This window comes from Hippopotamus amphibius, chromosome 3 (genome assembly GCF_030028045.1).
Source record: "Hippopotamus amphibius kiboko isolate mHipAmp2 chromosome 3, mHipAmp2.hap2, whole genome shotgun sequence".
NCBI lineage: Eukaryota > Metazoa > Chordata > Mammalia > Artiodactyla > Hippopotamidae > Hippopotamus > Hippopotamus amphibius.
The window spans coordinates 99,287,444-99,305,654 of record NC_080188.1 but is presented as its reverse complement, the minus strand read 5'-3'; the positions used below and the strand labels follow the sequence as shown (position 1 = coordinate 99,305,654).

The following is an 18,211-nucleotide window of genomic DNA, read 5'->3' as shown; positions in this document are numbered from 1 at the left end:
CGCGCGGAGACTCTAGAGGCCGCTGGCCAGGCGGCCTCGGGGAGGACCCTGCCGAGGGGCCGGCAGGGAGCGGGGGGAAGAGTGGTGACCGCGCGGCCCCACGGCCGGCACACACGGAGGGCGGCCGCCGTTCCGAATCACGCGGCCACAGGTCCGCGCGTGCCGCGGGGCCAACAAGCAGCACCGGCACCTGCCTTCCGCGCCCCGCCCCCCACCAACGGCCCGGCGCGCATGCGCACCCTGCGGGCTCCGGAGCCATTTCGAGGAGCCGGGGGCGGGGGGAGCGACTGCGCAGGCGCTGGAAAGGGCGGGGCGGTGCTGCGCCTGCGCAGTGGGCGGTGCGGGGGCGGGGCCGGTCGTCAGCTGACGGTGGCGGCGGCGGCGACGGCGGCAGCGGCAGCCTCGCGGGACAACCGTCGGGTTGCAGCTCCGCGCTGAGCGTTACCGGCGCGTCAGCTCTCGGGGGGCGAGGCGCGGGGCCGGCCGGGCCATGGCGACCACCGTCAGCACGCAGCGCGGGCCGGTAGGCTCCGGCCGGGGGCGGTCTCCGCGGACTCCGGGCACAGGGGAGGGCCCGGCGCCGGGATCCGGGGAAGCGGAAGGGAGTCCCGGGCTGGGGGAGGCCCCGTGCCCGGTGGGTCCCGGGGATGGGGGGGGGGGGCCCGCGCCCGGTGGTCCCCCGGAGGAGGAGGCCCCGCGCCCTCAATGTCCGTCTATGGAGGAGCAGCCTGAACCCTGGACCGGGCCCTGGGTGGTGGAGGCTCCCAGGCCCGGCTGTGTCCCTCGGTTTCTTCCGCGACAGACGAGGGGCTGGGAGCGGGAGGCAGGAGAGCGCCCTTCCGCTCCAGCGCTCCGGGCTGTCTCCTGGCACAGCTCCCTGGCACTGCCGGCGAGCGAGTCCAGACGGGCCCAGGCCGACTGCTGGGGAGTCGCCTCCAGCCGGGCGCGCAGGCTGGGCCGGGGCGCGGCGTCACGAGCCGTGAGGGTCTTTTCTCCGCTGCTTAGCACGCGCGGCTGGGTCCTGAGTCGGGGCCAGGGTCTTCCGTTGCCTCTGTGACGCGCGTTCCCAGGGAGAGCCCGCTGCCTGGCCCCTGGTCCTCCAGTCGGTGTTGACACATCGTGTGTGTGTTTCTCCCGTTGGGGAAGGAGCCACGGAACTTTTTTCTGAGTTTGAGGACGGCCAAGTCTTGGCAGAAGCGCTTCGGGCACAGATGCTCGTTCTCAGCGTGTGAATGGGACCTGCCAGGGGTGGGGACGCCCTGGAGTCAGTAGAGTGCTTTCCAGCCCCAGGTCCCCGCGTTCCCCGTCTGCGTCTTCGCGGCGCCCAGGGAGCTGCAGCAGGCGGAGTGGCCGCACCGTCGCGTGTCTGCGCAAGTGGCCCGGCTCCCCCCGGGAGCGGTGGCGTCATGGGCAGGCGGCCGGCTGGCCCTGGCCAGTCACGTGTCCCCAGCCTGCTGGGAACCGGGGACGAAGGGAGCGCCTGGCCTCTTCTCTCACCAAGGGGGACGCTGGGCCTGTGCTGTGGCAGGGCTGTGACAGGGCCAGGGCAGGGGAGGGTGTGTGGATGCGGGCCGGTGCTGTTGGGGCCCCGATGACCTGGCCAAGCAGCCCCATGCGGTGATTGCCGGTGTGTTCTTATGTCTCGTGGTTGTGGGCCATCGGTCCATGGGTCCCACACGTAGAGCAGCGGGTATGTGAGGGCTGCCCGCCACGACCTGTGCTCATGCTGTGAGGTTTGGTCTGGGCCAGAGCTTCCGGAGGTCAGGGGTCTTGGCGCCCTGGAGCCCGTGTGGCTTCCCCAGCTGGTGCAGATGTGCTTGGCATCTTGGGTGACCTGGGGTCTCACAGAGCAGCCCTGCCCAGACCTGGAGGTCTGAACTCAGGTTGGCGTGAACGGTGGCCTGCCTGGACCGGGTTTGGGGTGAGTAGGGGTCTGGGAGGAAGGGTCTCTGAGCGGAGACTTGAAGGGGCCGGGGGGTGGGGGGAAGCTGGAAAGCAGAGGCAGAAAGGGGCTGGGAGGTGGGGGCAGGGGCTGCTTCAAGGCTAGGAGGGTCCTGAGCCGGGGTGGCTGAGTGCAGGTACATCTGGCCTTGGGTTTGATCTGGTGGCTGCAGTGCATTCTTTTTCTTTCCTAATGTTTTTGCCTGGCACACACCCTCTTGTGTGCACACCTCCCTGCCAGCCCACCCCTTCTGGGTCAGTCATGCTCAGGCAGGCTTTTCTGCTGGTCATCCCTGTGGGAGAACCCTTCCTTTTGCAGTTACCAGGGTCTGGTGGGAGCCTCTTCCTTTGCCTGGGTGCACGGGCTTGGCGTTGGAGGAGCCCCCGTGTGCCATTGTGTGTATGTGTGTGTGGTGCAGCGGCGGAGGCCCCGGGGACGGCATGGCTTGTGGCAGAAGCTGCGAGTCCAGCTGGGGCATCTGGCAGGTGCTCCCCATGTGGAGTCCTGGCTGGGCAGCCCTCCAGCCCTGGGGCTCAGCCCTGGCCCAGGGTCAGTCACCAGGGCGCCCAGCACCTGGACTCATGCTTGCTCGGGCCGACTCTGAAGTCTGACTGTTGCCTCCCACTTGTGGTGAAGGAGGGACAGGCAGAGAGTCCTCGGGCGTGTGAAGGTGGAAGGGGGGTCCCACAGGTCTGGGGAGGTTAACTTTGTCCCTGAGCAGGGGAGCCCGAGGGGCTAGGGCTTTGCTGAAATTCCCGGAGGTGCAGGACAGTCTCTGCCTGAATGGCCACTGAGGGGTGCGCGGCCCTGCGCTGCCTGCCCACTCTCAGCAGTGCTGCTCTTTCTGTTCTGACCGCCCCTCTCCAGTCTGTGGTTTTGTCTGGTCCGCACACTATTAAAAAGCGCCTGATAGGCACCCACGGGAGGAACTGTGTGGGGACCCTGCCTTCCGAGCCAGAACTCGGGTTGGGGGAGGTTTGCGGTACCCGCTGCTGTCGGCCGCAGGGCTGCTGGTCAGCTCACCAGGACGCGGCCACGGCCTGGTCAGAGGCTAACACGTGTGGAGTGTCATTGAGTCCAGGCCGATGGGAGCCATAAGGACTCCTTGTCCTGCTTTTGGAGATGCTGGTTGATCAGTGTGGCCCCTCTCTTCTGTCACATCTTTCCCCTCGTGAGGCCCGAGGCTGTGTTGTCAGGTGATGACTGGGTGGCCTGTGATGTCATCATCAGCCTCGCATGAATTGATAGTTGACTTCACTGGGGATGGCAGAGGGTGGTGTTTGAATTTTATCACTTGTTCTGAGTTTATTAGCTGGGCCTGTTTGTGCAGGTGAGCGCTGTCTGGTTGTCCTTAAATACAGTGTGTGCGGGAAAGGCAAGGCGCGTGCTTGCTTCCTCCCTTCTGTTGCCAACATTCCGAGGGAGTAGTTGTTTTTCTCTTTAGGCCTGGGCTTGGCGTTCTTTTTTCCGGGTACCGTTGTGGACCCGTGCTGTGCGAGGCTGCCCATCGCCTGTCCTCTGGGCCCCCTGAGCTCTGCTCTGGTTCTCTCAGGCTGTTAGGAGCGCCTGCCGGTTTAGAATGGCCCCGTCTTCCTGTGAGTTGGACCATTTTGCGTGTGGTGGCCTCTCTGGCCGTGCACAGGCCTTTCTTGCTTGGTCTGATGCGACGTGGCAATGCCAGCTTTTTTTCAGGGAGTGTTTGCCTGCTGGGCTTCTCATTCTCAGACCTCATCTTTCTGGACACGTGCATCAGGTTGGTCTGGGTTGTTAAAGTCAAACCTGAGGAGTCGCTCTCCTTTGCTGCGTTAGATAGTTTTACGTACACAGTTATACACACACAGTTTGTTCCTAACACTTTCTTTTGTGCTTTTGTCTATTTCTTTTTCTCTCCTTGCCTTGTTTTGGGTTGATTAGATACAGTTTTTTAAGTTCCATTTGTTCTGTGCTGGTTTGGAAAGGACACGTTGTCATTCTGTTCTCTTTGGAGTCATCCTGGAAATGTTAACGTGTGGACCTCGGGCTCTAAGGTTGACCCTCCTGGTCACTTGCTGCCTGGAGTGGCCACTGCCCTCCTCCCAGGAGCAGTGTTACCTTGATGAGCTGGTGTCTGTTCAGGTGGACTCGGATGTGTGCTGCTTTCTCCAGCTCCAGGAAGGTGTGTTTGCTGTCTGGGATTTGGGGCTCACAGTCCCCTTCTCTCAGGACCGGGACGTGAAGGTACCCGTGTGGCATCTGCTGTCGCTGTGGGTGGTAGACTCGCCTCCACTCTGGCCCTGCGCCTCTTTCCGCATCTGAGCGCCCACCTGGCCCCCCTTCCCGTCCCCCGCTCTGCTGTCTGTCGGCGTCTGTGACATCCGTCCAGGATCGTGGCCCGCGGCTCTGTGCCCGTGTCCTCCTGTGCACACTGCCTGGAGGCTGCTCGGCCCCTGAGTTACTTGCCGTTTCTCAGACACCTCGGCCTCCCCACCTGCGGTCCTGCTTGCACACCCCCCATTCCGCCCATCTCCCTCTGTTGATTCTGCTTCACCACCAGCTGGATGGGAGCTTGGGGCGGGGGGTGCCCAGGAGGGGCAGCTGCCTTGGCTGACAGTGACAAGGCCTTAGAGGCCGGGAAGCCACCTGCACTTTGCGGGTGCGGTGGGGGGGGGCGGTGGCTGAGTGGGCAGAGACTTGGGCCGCGGCCCTGCAGCGTCTTGTCTGGGGGGGTTCATTGTGGGCACAGGTGCGATGCCTCTCCCTGCCGGGGTCACTGTCTTCACACCAGTTTCCTTCCAGGGTCCTCCTCCTCCTTTCTGTCTGCCTTGCTCTCTCAGGGGGCTCAGCAGATGTCCGCATCCGCTCCCACCCCCCAATCCCCAGGCTTCCGTCCTCAGTGGCTCCCTGCGTCTCCCAGAGAACATCACACACAGACCCGCCTCTTCCTTCCCCGGGACCCTCCCCAGCTTCCCGGGCCCCTGCTGCCCTCCCCTCTCCTGCCCCCTCAGGTGCTTCTGTGGCTCCGCCTTCCCAGCCAGTCGGATCCCTTCTCAGCCTCTGCACTGCCTGCACCCACCATACCTGCCAGACTGGTGTCCCCCCCCCCGCACCTGCCCCTTCCTCACCTCTCCCCCTCCCCCACCTGCCCCTTACTCACCTCTCCCCCTCCCCCACCTGCCCCTTCCTCACCTCTCCCCCTCCCCCACCGGCCCCTTCCTCACCTCTCCCCCTCCCCCACCTGCCCCTTCCTCACCTCTCTGAGTCAGAGCCCATGAGTGGCCTGGGCGCAGCACCCCTGGCACTGTCCTCCCTCTGCCCTCCTGCTCTCCCTCCCTCGCTCGCTGGCTCTGCTCCGGCCACCTCCCTGCCATCCCTCGGATGCCCCCGGGCTCCTGGTGAGGCCTGTGCACAGAAGTCCCTCCTGGGCTCTGTGTGACCGACGCCTCACACCATTCAGGTCTCTGCTGGGGTGCCATGTTCCCCAGAATCGCCTCAGCCACCAGCACCATCTTCCTCGCCCTGCGTTTACTTACAGCGCTGCACCCGTCAGCAGTTATTTTGGCTTCTTTTGTTGGAATACAAGCACCGTGGGACCACTGACTTCCCGCAGCGTTTGGTTGTGAAAATCCACACCTACGGTGAGGTTGAAAGCCAGGCGCCGCCCCGGCCCACCACTGGCTGTTGCGTTTTACTCGGGTGTGGACGGGTGAGCCATCTCGTGGTGTGTGGCCCAGGTGGGTGTGAGAGGCGCCGGGAGCCCTGGCAAGGCCCCATGGAGGCCACTGGCTGTCCTGTCGGCGTCGGGGTCCTGTCTCTCGCTGACCCTCCCGTGTTCTTGTGGTCAGCTACGCCGCATCTCAGCCCCCTCATGCTCAGCTAGACCCCGTGCTGCAGGGCTGGGGCCGCCTGACGTTCTGGCTTTGGTGGCCTGTCTGGGTTTAGATCATTTAGAAAGTTGGGAGAGGCCTGTGGGGTAGGAACGGGGAGTAGAGCTGACATGGAGGTTTTGCAGTGAAACCAGGGGGACGAGGTGGAAGGGACTAAATGATGCCCTTTGGGGACCCCCCTCAACGCTGGTGGTACCAGTGCTCCCCCCCTGTTGTTTCTGGGCTTTTTCTTCTTTTCCCATTTCCTGAAACCAGGTCATTGGCAGGAGGTGTTGGAGACTGGAGGAAGGAGCAGGGTGGAGGGGTGTGTGTGTTGGGGGGTGGGGGGGGGTGACGCTTGTGGAGACCCACCCCCATGGCTGCGCGTATCGGTGGGGAGTTGGAGTTTTCCTCAGGACTCTATCTGGGAAGAGGCTGAATTTACAGAGGAACATCAGTGTGGTGCCTGGCGGGTGTCTCCTGGCCTCAACAGGCACATCCTGCGACCTCTCCGTGGGGTGGGATGTGCTGGGCTGAGTGTGTGGCCCGCTCCTCGCTGCAGGCCACTGAGGTCACAGTGTGGCAGGGCCTGTTGGCAGGTGGGGCAGCCGTCATAGCCACCCCAGGGGGGTGAGCCCCACATGACCTGCCCATTACCTGACCTCACCGCGGCTGCTGTGTCTGGCGGGCGAGCCTAGGGCAGGTAGCCCTGCAGACCCCGAGCTCCGGTTGGTGCTGGCTCCTCCTCCTCCCCGCACAGGCTCTGACCACGTGGGATTGGTTTGTGCTGTGTACCCCCCCAGACCTCAGCCTGGCCCGCCGTCCCTTGCGTGGCTCCTGCGTGGACTGTGCTGAACCCTAAAACCAAGACAATCACAATAAAGAGGGAGCACAACCCCTAGGAATTCCGCTCTAACGACAGGACAGGCGGGCACAGAGAAGCCTTTCCCGACCTGTCACTCTCACCGTTGTCTGTCCCCGCGGCCTGCCCCCTGCTGAGTCCTCGTATGCACTGGGCAGTGCCTCCTCAGACCAGCAGGCGGGGGTGTGATCTCTGCACTGCCCCTGAGGGATGAGGGGGCGCAAGGGGCTCTGGGTAGGCTGCATTGGGGGGAGTCACAGGGGCCTGGTCTTGGCGGCAGCGGGAACTGGTGATTGACATGTCCTGGGCATCTCAGCCGTCCAGGGGTGCAGCCCGCAGGGTGTCATCACCCCCCTTCTTTCCAGGGCCCGCCCTGGGACCTGCTCAGCTGCGCAGCGCACCTGGGAAACGCAGCCGGCCGGCAGTGCCCTGGGGAGGGATGGGAAGGCACTGCGCTCCTATCCTGGCAGCAGTGGTCTCCGGGGACACCTCCTGCTCTAGGCTGGATCCTCAGTGGCGCTCAGGGTCTGGCGGGGACACAGAGAAGCGGCAGGTGCACCAGGCGGATGGGGGGTGGGGGGTGCTGGGCGGGGCCTGAGAGCCAGTGTACATGCCCTGTGTGTGCTTCTTGGCGGGAACGCGTGATCTCCAGGCCCAGACCCTCCCAGGGACCTTCGGAGGGAAAGGCACGGAGGGCGCTCGCTGTGGGGAGGTGCTCTCCACGGCCGGCCGCTGTGAGCTGGGTGGGTCTGCGCGGGAGAGGCCTGGGCGTCAGGCGGTGTCTGGATGTCAAGTGGCCCTTGGCGGCTGCTGTCTGTAAATACAGTTGCCAAACTCACGGTGACACACTGGGGTCTTCCTTTTCACGTTCCCGGGAGCTGCCCCGTGCTTCAGGGCCCTCAGCTGGGGTCTGTGACGTCCCCCGAGCGGCTGAGAGGGGCTGTGGCCCCAGTTGTCCCCCAGCAGCCAGGCCTCCGTCGTGGGTCCTGCGGCTCCTCCCTTGCGTTTACCCGGGCTCTGCTTGCACTGTGGCCCCTCTAGCCCCACACCCACCCCTCCGGGGAGCAAGCAGAGGCTCGGGCGTCCAGGCCTCTGAACATCGAGGGGTCGGGCCACCTGGCCGCGGGCCGTCTCTCCGTGCTGGGCCTCTTGCCGTTTTCTTGCAAGTCCTCGCTCTCGGAGCCCCGGGCTCTCCTGGGCTCCACACTCAGGCGTGTCCCCAGGAGCCGTGCCTCCTTGTCGCGTCACCTCTCCACGGGCAGGTTTCAGGGCTTCTGGTGGTTAATCTGTTGGCTTCTTGGTTTCTGGGGCGTTTTTTGCACGTGAGCTGTTTCTTGTGGAGGCGTGTGAAGGGGATCAGTACAGAGGCCTTTCCAGCCCACTGGACGTCCATGCTTCAGGTTTCACCCGGTGAACAGCGCTCGGTGGACAGCCTTGCTTGCGGTGGTCCTGGTCCGGGGAAGGGATCACAGACACGTGGGCGAGAGCGCGTGAGGCCCCCAGGCCCAGCAAGGGCGCCAGGCCTGCCTCCAGGGCGGAGACGCCTCGGAGCTCCACAGACCACCCGCCCCCCACCCCGTGCGCTAAGCGTCCTGCTCCGAGAGCACAGGCCCCGGGAGGGGCCCGCTGGCTGGAGACCCCGGCCTCAGGGACGCTCGCCCAGCGGGCGGGAGCTGGGGGTCCCAGGAGCCCTGGGTGGTGGCGCCCACCCCGAGGCCCGCTCTCTGCAGGTGTACGTCGGGGAGCTGCCACAGGACTTCCTGCGCATCACGCCCACGCAGCAGCAGCAGCAGATCCAGCTGGACGCGCAGGCCGCGCAGCAGCTACAGTACGGAGGCGCGCTGGGCACGCTGGGCCGCCTCAGCGTCACCGTGGTGCAGGTGGGTGTGGCCGTCCGCGCGGGGGGGGGGGGGGGAGGGGGGGGCGGAGCTCTCCCAGCGTGGTCCCGTGGACGGGTGGGTGGGGCTTTCTCCCATCCCGCTTCTGGAAACACGTGCCTGGTGGAGAGCGTGGACGCGAAGATGTGAGCACCCCCCAGGAAGAGTCAGAGGAGGGTCCGAGGAGCACCCGTCGCTCCGCCCCCCTGCCGGGGAGCGTCGGGGGAGGCTGCTGTCCAGTCAGCCCAGCCGCCACATACCCCCGCCGCCACACACCCGCCTCGGAGAACCAGCTGCGCTGTCGGGATGTGAAGGGCGTTACCGCGCTGCTCTGACCGGAGGCAGAGATGTCTGTTCATCTGTTTGTCCCCAGCAGACACCAGAGCCATGCCTGGCGGGTCGTTGTGCCCAGTGAGCTTTGGGGAGACTTTCCTCAGGCACTGTGTGCTTGCAGCGCAGCCCAGGTGATGCTGAGCCACGTGGAAGCGTGCAGGCGAGGCCTGCGCGTCCCCTCCACGGTGCGGGGGCGCAGGAGGAGCCGGGGTGTGGCCGTAGGGGAGCAGAGGCCGGGGTACCCGATGCAGGCCGGAGCCTCCTGCGCTCACAGGGCAGCTGGCCTTGGTCAGAGCAAGAGCATGGGATTATTCAGGTGGAAAAGCCTTAGTGGTTTAGAAACAAAACAGTTATCCTGAAGCTATTAGAAGTCAAGTTCATTTCACGTTTTCCAAAGAATACCAGGGCAGCTTCCAGGAGTTTGGGGGGTAAACTTTGCAGTCCTGAGAGCCACTTGGAGCGAGTTCATGGTGAGGATGACAGCATGTGAGGGTGGGGTGAGCCCCACCCAGGCACTTCCGGGCGGCCGCTACCCGTGTTATCCATCTTGAGCTCAAAGACAGTGGAGCCGGATGCCAGCAGGCGAGGAAGGCAGGGCAGTGAGAGCAGCCGCAGGCGGGAGGCAGGAGCAGGACGGCAGTGAAAGGGAGAGAAAGAGAGAGAGAGGAAGTACAGGCGCACCGACGGTGAACTCCCAGGGTGGGCGCGGGCGGCCCAGTTATTGCTGTGGACAGTACAGCTCGAACAGGAATCACCGTCCTGGGCCAGGGGCTGCTGCAGGGCCGGGCCCTCCAGGTGCTGCCTGCTGGGAGGCCTGTGGCCTTGGGGCTCGGCTCCAAGTGGGCTGGGCACCCTGTCCCGAGCTAGAGCTCAGGGCTCCCTCGGGCTCTGTGCTGGAAGATCATGGGTGAGGTGGGAAGCCCTGCACTTGGTGCTCCTGGGGGAGAACCAGCTGACTTCAAGAAGCACCCGAGGGGGGTGGGAGGGTGTGTGAGCCCAGGCCTGTTGCCAGCACCCGGGGGATAGAAGGGCATGGACTGCAACGGGGGAAATCACAGGAGGCGCAGGTCGGGAAGGGAACTCGCGCTTCAGTATGGGACATGTTGAGTCGAGGATGCTTTAAAGGCAGGTGGCCGAGGCCAGGAGGCCGTGGACTTCAGGGGAGAGACCCAGGCGGTGACATGAGGCAGGCGTCCTGAGGGGGCTGGCCGGTCCTGCACAGAGGGGCGGCAGCTCTGGGATGTGCTCTGGGGAAGTTGGCACAAGAGTGGGGGACGTGGGGGCAAGGAGGCTTGCAGACGGGATAAGGGCTTCTGCAGAGCCTTCCAGAGGGGAAGGGAGAGGGCATGGGTGCAGGCAGCAGGCTTTGGGGGCTTTGGTGTTGTTTTTCAAAAAATTCATCTTATCTAGGATGATTTACGTACGTTAAACGCACTGATTTGAATTAGTGTACATCACGATGACTTACGACAAGTCTGTCCATGGAGGGAGCTTCCCCAACACCATGGAAAGCTCCCTCCGCCTGTCGATGTGCCTACCCTTGGCTTTAGCGCTGACCGAGCTGACCGAGCTCGGCCCTGGGACAGTTCCCAGAGTCTGTCTGTTGCCCAGTGGGGACGGGGTCCCAGTCCCTGGCCACCCTGACACGCAGCTTCTATGTGAGCATGAGTTCCCATTTCAGCAGACAGAGCGCCTCGGGGGGGACCTGCGTCGGGTAGGGGGAGACCTGTGCTCTGTGCTGGCTGGAGTCTGCTGTGGAGAAGCTGCCAGGCTGGCTCCTGCGGCCAGGGGTGGGGGGTGTGGATCCACCCCTGCCCAGCAGCAGCTGGTGTGTCCTGCGCATCAGGCGCGCGCCAGGTGCCTTACCGCAGACACTGGACCCAGCCCGGACTCTCCTCGCTCCTGGGTTCCGGAGCGCTTTCGTCCTCGGGCTTGGTTCTGGGACCCCACATACAGCACAGTCCAAAGATGCTCAAGTCCCTTACGTAAAAAGGCACAGTTTTGTACGTGCCCCACACACATCCTCCCAAGTACGGAGAATCGTCACTGGACTACTAACACCTGATGCACTGTAAATGCCGCGTGTGTACGGCTGTAACGTGGTGTAACACTGTGAAAATAGCTGCTCCTGTGGGAAATTCAGGTTTTGCTTCTTGGAATGTTTTCTCCTGGTACATTTGATCTGTGTTGGTTGAATCCGCAGATACAGATGGCCAACCGTACAGTTATAGCCATGTTCTGGTGGGTTGGCACCCAAAATCACTGGAAGCCGTGAGTGGAAGTGGTGGCCCGCTTAGCTGAGCCGCGACTTCCACCCTGACAGCCGCTGCCCCGTCTCCTGTGTCGTCTTTGTTTCAGGCCAAGTTGGCAAAGAACTACGGCATGACCCGCATGGACCCGTACTGCCGACTGCGCCTGGGCTACGCAGTGTACGAGACACCCACGGCCCACAATGGTGCCAAGAACCCGCGCTGGAACAAGGTTATCCAGTGCACGGTGCCCCCAGGCGTGGACTCCTTCTACCTCGAGATCTTCGACGAGGTGGGGGCCGCACGGGGGCCACTCGCCCGCTCCAGGACTTCCAGCGGGTGTGCTCGCGGGGCTTCTCGTGGCTTTGTGGCAGGTGTCCTGGTGTCCCCAGCTTAGTGAAAAGCACATGTCCCCTGCAGAGTCTTTAGAACTTATATTCAGACACGGCACCACCCTGTGTCCGGCGTGTGGGCGTCACTCAACCAGGCGGGTCAGGCAGCCGCTGTCTGGACGCAGCTCGGGTGTGACGCGGTCAGGGCCCATGGCTGATGGAAATAGGCCGCTTTGTGGGATGAGTGACAGGAGCCTCCCAAGTGTCCCTGGGGTGTCGAGTCCCTGGGCTCCTCCTCAGCCTGGCCTGTCTGGGAGGGTCCCACCCCTCCTGAGGCCGGGCCGGCTGCCCCGTGCCTGTGGTGGCTGATGGCGCGGGGGGGAGGGGGAGGGGGGCAGTAGGGCTGGGGGGTGACCGCAGTCCCCAAGGCTCTGTCTTCTTCCCGGGTCCTCACTCTCAACCCGCCCCCCACCCCAGCCCTGGGGTGGCAGGGGAGGAGGGGAGGGTGTGGTTCTTGGGGGAGCACGTGTCTGCAGGCGCCTGGCCCGGCCCGCTGGTTGGGTGAGGGTGACAGTGACAGCAGTGGCCCGGTGGAGCCCCGCTCCCCATACACCCTCAGGAGGTGGAGTGCGCGGGTGGCCCTGGGCCGTGTACACCCTGCCGGGAGGGCTGGAGAGGGGGTGGAGAGGGCAGGCCTGGGGTCACACACCGTCTCCCCCGTGGCCCCCCAGCGAGCCTTCTCCATGGACGACCGCATCGCCTGGACACACGTGACGATCCCCGAGGCGCTGAAGCAGGGCAAGGTGGTGGACGAATGGTACAGCCTGAGCGGGCGGCAGGGCGATGACAAGGAAGGCATGATCAACCTAGTGCTGTCCTACACGGTGAGGCCGCTGCGCGCTGTGCCCTGGGCATGCGGCCTCTGCCCTCACCCCCAGATGTTTCCAGCGCGGGGAGGCGGGGAGGGGGTGCAGGGACCCTGGGTAGGACCGGCCACTGCCTCTGCACCTTGTCCCACCACTTTCTGGTGCTGGGCTGACTCAGCTGGTCCAGACATCAGTGAGCTTACTTGTGAACATGTCATTAAGCTGCTTTAACGGGCCTTTCCACATAGACAGAAAACCGTTATCGTACCAAGGAATTATAGCCAGACAGAGGCTGTGGGAAACGTTGGGGCTTTGACCCTGAAATTTACGCTTAGGGTTAACAGAGTGGCGTTCTTTGTGGATCACATCTCAGCCGTGGTCCAGGAGATCTGACGACCCCTCCTGCCTGAGTCCTCCTCCTCTTTCTCCAGCAGAAGAGCCTTTGGGGTGTGGGTGTGGGTGGGACTTGACGATGGAGGACAGGGCGAAGGGTCTGGCTGGACCTGCCTTGATTCCGGGTTCAGTGACTGGCCTCCAGGGCCTGGGCCGTCCCTCCCGGGACAGTTGTGGTGAGGCTGGAAGTGACGAGGTTTGGGTGTGTGGTGTGTTCCTCTCTGACCCCCGATTGTCTTTGGTGTGTCTCAGTCGCTGCCAGCTGCCATGATGATGCCGCCCCAGCCTGTGGTCCTGATGCCCACCGTGTACCAGCAGGGCGTTGGCTACGTGCCCATCACAGGTGCGTGCTCCCCCTCCCCGGGGGCGTCTCCTTGTGTGCTAGAGCAGGAGGGGGGCGCACAGGGATTCAGGGTATGGGCTAGAGGCTGGGTCTGCCCTCCAAGGGATGCCTTGAGTGTCCCAAAACCAGGGGTTTGCTGTTACGTTTGAATCTTACGCACACATGTAGGAAATAGGATTTGTGTTTTCTCTGTCGGCACAAAGAATGTGAGTTGAAATTTATGGAGACGTAGAAATGAGATTTCTAAGCACTTTGAGACACTGCAGCACAAGATCACTTCCCGTTGGCTGGATGGACGCCGTGCTCCATTACTGCCTTTGTCTTGTCTCTTTACCTTTATGAGGTGCTTACCTTGTGCATCGTTTACCTGTATGAACAAGCAGTTCACACAGCACAGCAAAGTCAAGTTGAATTGTGGCTTTTTTTTTAAATTAATTTATTGGCAGTGTTGGGTCTTTGTTGCTGCACGCAGGCTTTCTCTAGTTGTGGTAAGTGGGGGCTACTCTTCGTTGCAGTGTGCAGGCTTCTCATTGCAGTGGCTTCTCTTGGTACAGAGCACGGGCTCTAGGCGCGCAGGCTTCAGTAGTTGTGGTGCATGGGCTCAGTAGTTGTGGCTCACGGGCTTTGTTGCTCCGAGGCATATGGGATCTTCCTGGCCCAGGGATTGAACCTGTGTCCCCTGTATTGGCAGGCAGATTCTTAACCACTGTTGCCACCAGGGAAGTCTGGATTGTGGCTTTTCTGCCTGTGGATTTTTGAGCCTTCATGTCAGCCTGTGGTCAGCTCCCACCCTGGCTGTGACGGGAACTGGGCACAGCTCACCTCTCACATGAACTGCCGTAAAACTGGGTGACACACGGTGGGGGGGGGGGGACTTGGGGCACCAGAGAGACCAAGTGGTGCTGAGGACGCTGTGTGTGCGGTGGTGGCCGTGTGCCCAAAAGCCTCTAATCTTCCATCCAGAGCGAGGTGAAGACCGTGAGGCTGCGAGGTAACCACCCTGGAACCACCCACCTCCCACGTTAAAACCTGAGCCCCTCCCAGGTGGAAGGGGCCTGAGGAGAGTCAGGGTGTCTCCTAAAGTTTGTCTCGACTGTTCCCAGAAGTGTCAGAAGTGCAGGCGGTGGGAGTGTGGCCCGGATGTGAACCAGGCGGGGGCAGGCCACGGGGGCTCGCGGAGTGGAGCTGTCGGCCGTCCCATCCCAGGTCCCCTTCTCCTCCTCCCCGTTGCTGAAAGGTGGGGTTGAGCACCTTCCTGGGCTCACGGAATGACCCGCTCAGAGGCGGCTGTGTGTGCCAGTGCAGCCTGGGTCGCGCACCTTTGGCCATTGCCACCTCATCTCAACGCTTGTCAGCCCTTCCGCCAGTTTTGGTTTGGACAGTGTTGAGCAGCCTTTAGAACCTTCTGACTTCAGACAGGAAAGGAGATCATGTCCTGAACTCTTCAGCCCAGCGCTCCCGGCCTGGCTGGGTGAGCTGCTTGTGCTTTTGAGTTTATAAGAACTAATGATTTTTAAATCCCTTTCCACTTTTCAGAGGTGTTTGACTTGGGTTCTGCGCTCTGTTCACTGTGGAGTCTTGTTAACACTGTACTTTCTTACGTTTGTCTGGTTTCCCCACGAGACAGTCTCAGGACGAGGCGTCAAAGCTTTCACCTGGGGTCTGGCGGCACCAGGCGCTCGGACCAAATCTTCCAGTGGTTGAGATGCTGTGAGGTTCTCATTTGTCACCCATGTCTAACAAGGGGGTGAGGGGACTGGCAGGTGTGAGGAGATGATACCGGGAGCCCCATGTGTAGCCGGCGGGGCTGGACGTCCAGGGCCCCAGGCAGAGACCTGGCACTGCAGCCGCGCAAGCGCATGGGCCGGCACAGCAGTGCCTGTGAGCGCCTCACTTCGCGATGGCTTGCCGTCACCGGGAAGGCTGGACGTGCTGCCCTGGCAGGTTTTCTTTCCTGGTCAGTGTCTGATTGTGATGCGGGTGCCAAGCTGGGCAAGTGTGTTCTGGAATGTGTCCCAGAGGAAATGGCGTGAGCGTCTCGGGTGCTGGGGTGAATGAGCGTGTGTGCCGTGTTTGCTGTTCCTTCTCAGGCAGAGGGAACTCTTTTGTGGCCTTCGGTGGGCGAGATGGGACCCCTGTGGTGTAGACGCACGAGACCTGAGGCTTATTCTTAGCCCTGCCGCCCCCACTGCAGAGTGGGCTTGTGTGCGATGCCGGGGACGGAGCGGCGGGGCTGCTTGCCCTGGTTTCTTCTGAGCGTCTGGCTGGTTTCTGAGGTCACGTTGGGAGATGAGACCCGGGGGGCCGGCCCCGGGGAGGCCAGCCCGTGCGTCGGCAGCGCTGCTTTCCCTGAACCCCGGCTTCTCCTCACAGGGATGCCCGCCGTGTGTGGCCCTGGCATGGTGCCTGTGGCCCTGCCCCCGGCCGTGAGCGCCCAGCCCCGCTGCAGCGAGGAGGACCTGAAGGCCATCCAGGACATGTTCCCCAACATGGACCCCGAGGTGATCCGCTCGGTGCTGGAGGCCCAGCGGGGCAGCAAGGATGCGGCCATCAACTCCCTGCTGCAGATGGGCGAGGAGTCCTAGACGCGCCCCGCTGCCAGCCCGGCTCCCGGAGCACTGTCCCCAGCAGACCCCTGTGACCGCGCCCCACGTAGCTCCCTCCTCAGACGTCTCTGTAGCCCAGTCCACACCCTTGTTCAGGATGCATGTGGTGTTCGGTTCCTGCAGTCGTTCTCAATGTGGTCGGGGTGGGTGGGGTGCCTCTCCTCCTGCTTTGTGTCGGAGGGCCGTGTCCCATGTGCACACCCGCCTTCCCGCCATCCTGGAAGCAGCTGTCCCCTCCAGGGCCCTTGTGCCGAGCCTCCTGTGGTCTGACTGGTGCCCTGCAGTGATGCAGCCTGATCAGGGAGACCCGCTGACGTAAGGCACGTAGAGTCCACTAACAACGGGTTTGGGCTCACTTAGGACTTGCAGCTGGAAGTGCATCTCCTCCCCTTGGTGGTGTTTGTGGGCTGCCCAGCCGTGTCCCGGGCCGGCCTCGGCACAGAGCCAGCCTGAGTGCAGAGGAGTCGAGTCTGCGCCTGGCGGCCGGAGCCCTGGGCCCTCGTCTCTCCTGCTGTCTCGCCCCCTCCGTGCGATGCTGCCCCGGGGGGTCACCGCTTCTCCCCTGGTTGCACTCTGGCAACAGAACTAAAATTGGGGGTGTAAGAAACAGATCCGGTCTTTGTACTTGTTTATTAAAGGGCGTTTAGGAGCTCTTGGCTCACTGCCGACGTTGATTTAGGGACGCTGGGCCCCAGTCCTGTAGGTGAGTGTGGGCGACGGTGGCCTGGTGACCGTCAGCGCTGTCGGGTCTTCCCGAGAGGCAGGAGGCGCCCTGCCGCGTGGACGGCACCCTGGCCCCGGCTCCAGCCGAGGACACAGAGGGACAGGGTCAGGCTGGGTGATGCCCCGTGGAAATTAGAAATCTGGGTGGTGTCTCCAGAGTGACGCCCTGTGACGTGGGCGCTGTGGTACGTCGGTCACTGCTCTGTCTCTGGAGTCGTGCCCAGCCTTGGGATGTAGAGATGGACCCCAGTCGTGTGGATGTCTGGGGAAGATCAGTCCGAGAAGTTAGGACTCCACGTCCAGCCCTTTTCCTCCATGTGGGTTAAGGTGATGCCAGCCAGAAGACTCTGCTTTCTGCCTCCCCCGGGGGTGCGCCAGGCCTGGTGGCTCCAGGCAGAGGGAGCCCTGCATTGGTGGGTGGGTTCAGACCACTTGTGCCTTTGCCGCAGGCTCTTCTCAGATGCATAAGAGCGATGGTCACGTGGCTGCAGCCCTAGACTGTTGGGTGGTGACCTGACCACACTCAGCACAACTCCAGAGAGGCCCAGCCCCCGGCCCCAGCTGACCCCCAGCCCCAGGTGGCCCTGTGCCGCCCCTGCCGCCGCCTCTTCCTCCTCCTCTTCCCGGCACCCTCTCCCAGGCCTCCGTTTGCTGGAGTTGTAGCTTCAGGGCCGCTCCAGTTGCGGCAGCCCTCACAGTCCTTTCTCTTGGACGCTGCTTCTTTATTAGATCACAGGAAGGTCACATCCTGTGAGGCCTTTGTGAAGTCAGACACCCTTCCTGCCTCAGCTGCTGTGTTCAGGTCCGTGCTCACCATCCAGGCAGCCCCTCGGGGGGCCGTTGCTGCTGGGCCCGGGGCTGGGGCGCCTTGCAGGTGATTGCTGTTCCGTGTCAGTGAGGAGAGAGCGCTTCCCGAGGGTCCCCTCCCACCCGTCTTCCCGGTTCAGGCGCCCTGCTGGGTGTTGGCGGCAGCAGTCCTCAGAGCTTTGCGTTTCTGATCCTTCTGTTGGGAGCCAGGGTCCAGATTCCTCTTTGATTGTAAGACACATTTTTACTTTTCAGCCTTCTAATTTAATAAAGGTCTGTGTAAACATAGAGAAGTCAAGTTCTCCAAGGAGAGTTCACCATCCTTGTTCTATGTTAACTCGCTCATAATCAGGTTGACAGCAGTTACAATAAACTCACCATCAGACTAGTTACAGGACTCGTGAATGAAGGCAGAGCGCGAAGACTGGATTCTGACCAGAGCCTCTGGTCGGGAATCCCACGAACCCTGAGGAACACAAGGTAGATGTGCATCCAGCGTGTGAGACAGGCTTGACAGCCGAGCTGGGTGTGGGCGGGGGTGTTGCTCTGGGGACGGCTGTGGTGGAGTTGGGGGCTGGGACAGGGACGTTCCTGAGGTACACGGCCTGCCTGTGTCTCAGGGCCCCACCGCTCCTCACGTGGACATCCATCTGTGGCCGGGCGCAGGCTGGGTGGGCAGGTACCAGGCAGTGAGTGGGTCACGGGCCATGGTGGTGGCGACAATTCTGTCCTTCACATCGGAGGAATCAGTGGGCTGTTCTGCTGCCGTCCATCCCAGTTACAGGTCCCCGGGCCGGGGAAATGACCAGTGGGAAGCCGAGTGGCCCTGTACGCCCCAATTTTAAAGGATCCTTGGCAGTGCTTTGGGTCCTTAGGGTCAGTAGATGGCCCCTCTGCCCTGGGGGTGACTGCCATGAGCCCCTCTGGGAGGGCGGGGGACCACCGCCCTGTATGCTTGCCCTGGTGCCTCGGGGCCGTCCTGAGGGAGCCCAGCCTCTCTGGCTGGCGGTTCTAGTCTAACAGCTGTGCCCCCACG

The 18,211-nt window shown here is 62.9% G+C and overlaps 1 protein-coding gene across 5 annotated transcripts; it reads left to right on the top strand.

Moving 5' to 3' along the window:
- Nucleotides 1–332: 332 nt before the first annotated feature.
- On the top strand, nucleotides 333–16,294 carry TOLLIP (toll interacting protein). 5 transcript variants are annotated; one of them, XM_057726273.1, is made up of 7 exons: nucleotides 333–523; nucleotides 8,377–8,526; nucleotides 8,900–8,987; nucleotides 11,215–11,397; nucleotides 12,169–12,321; nucleotides 12,949–13,039; nucleotides 15,413–16,294. In XM_057726273.1, exons 4-7 carry the CDS (start codon nucleotides 11,239–11,241, stop codon nucleotides 15,622–15,624), a joined length of 615 nt encoding a protein of 204 aa, XP_057582256.1. In that variant the 5' UTR covers nucleotides 333–523; nucleotides 8,377–8,526; nucleotides 8,900–8,987; nucleotides 11,215–11,238; the 3' UTR covers nucleotides 15,625–16,294. The 5 variants fall into 5 exon arrangements, with proteins under 5 accessions (XP_057582256.1, XP_057582255.1, XP_057582257.1 ...); XM_057726272.1 differs by having other exon boundaries at nucleotides 8,897–8,987; XM_057726274.1 differs by lacking the exon at nucleotides 8,900–8,987 and having other exon boundaries at nucleotides 352–523.
- The last annotated feature ends 1,917 nt before the right edge of the window (nucleotides 16,295–18,211 follow it).

Coding starts and splice junctions, on each gene's coding strand:
- TOLLIP (XM_057726274.1), top strand. CDS start 491: ATGGCGACCACCGTCAGCACGCAGCGCGGGCCG. Junction 524..8,376: donor TCAGCACGCAGCGCGGGCCG/GTAGGCTCCGGC, acceptor CGCTCTCTGCAG/GTGTACGTCGGGGAGCTGCC. Junction 12,322..12,948: donor ACCTAGTGCTGTCCTACACG/GTGAGGCCGCTG, acceptor GGTGTGTCTCAG/TCGCTGCCAGCTGCCATGAT.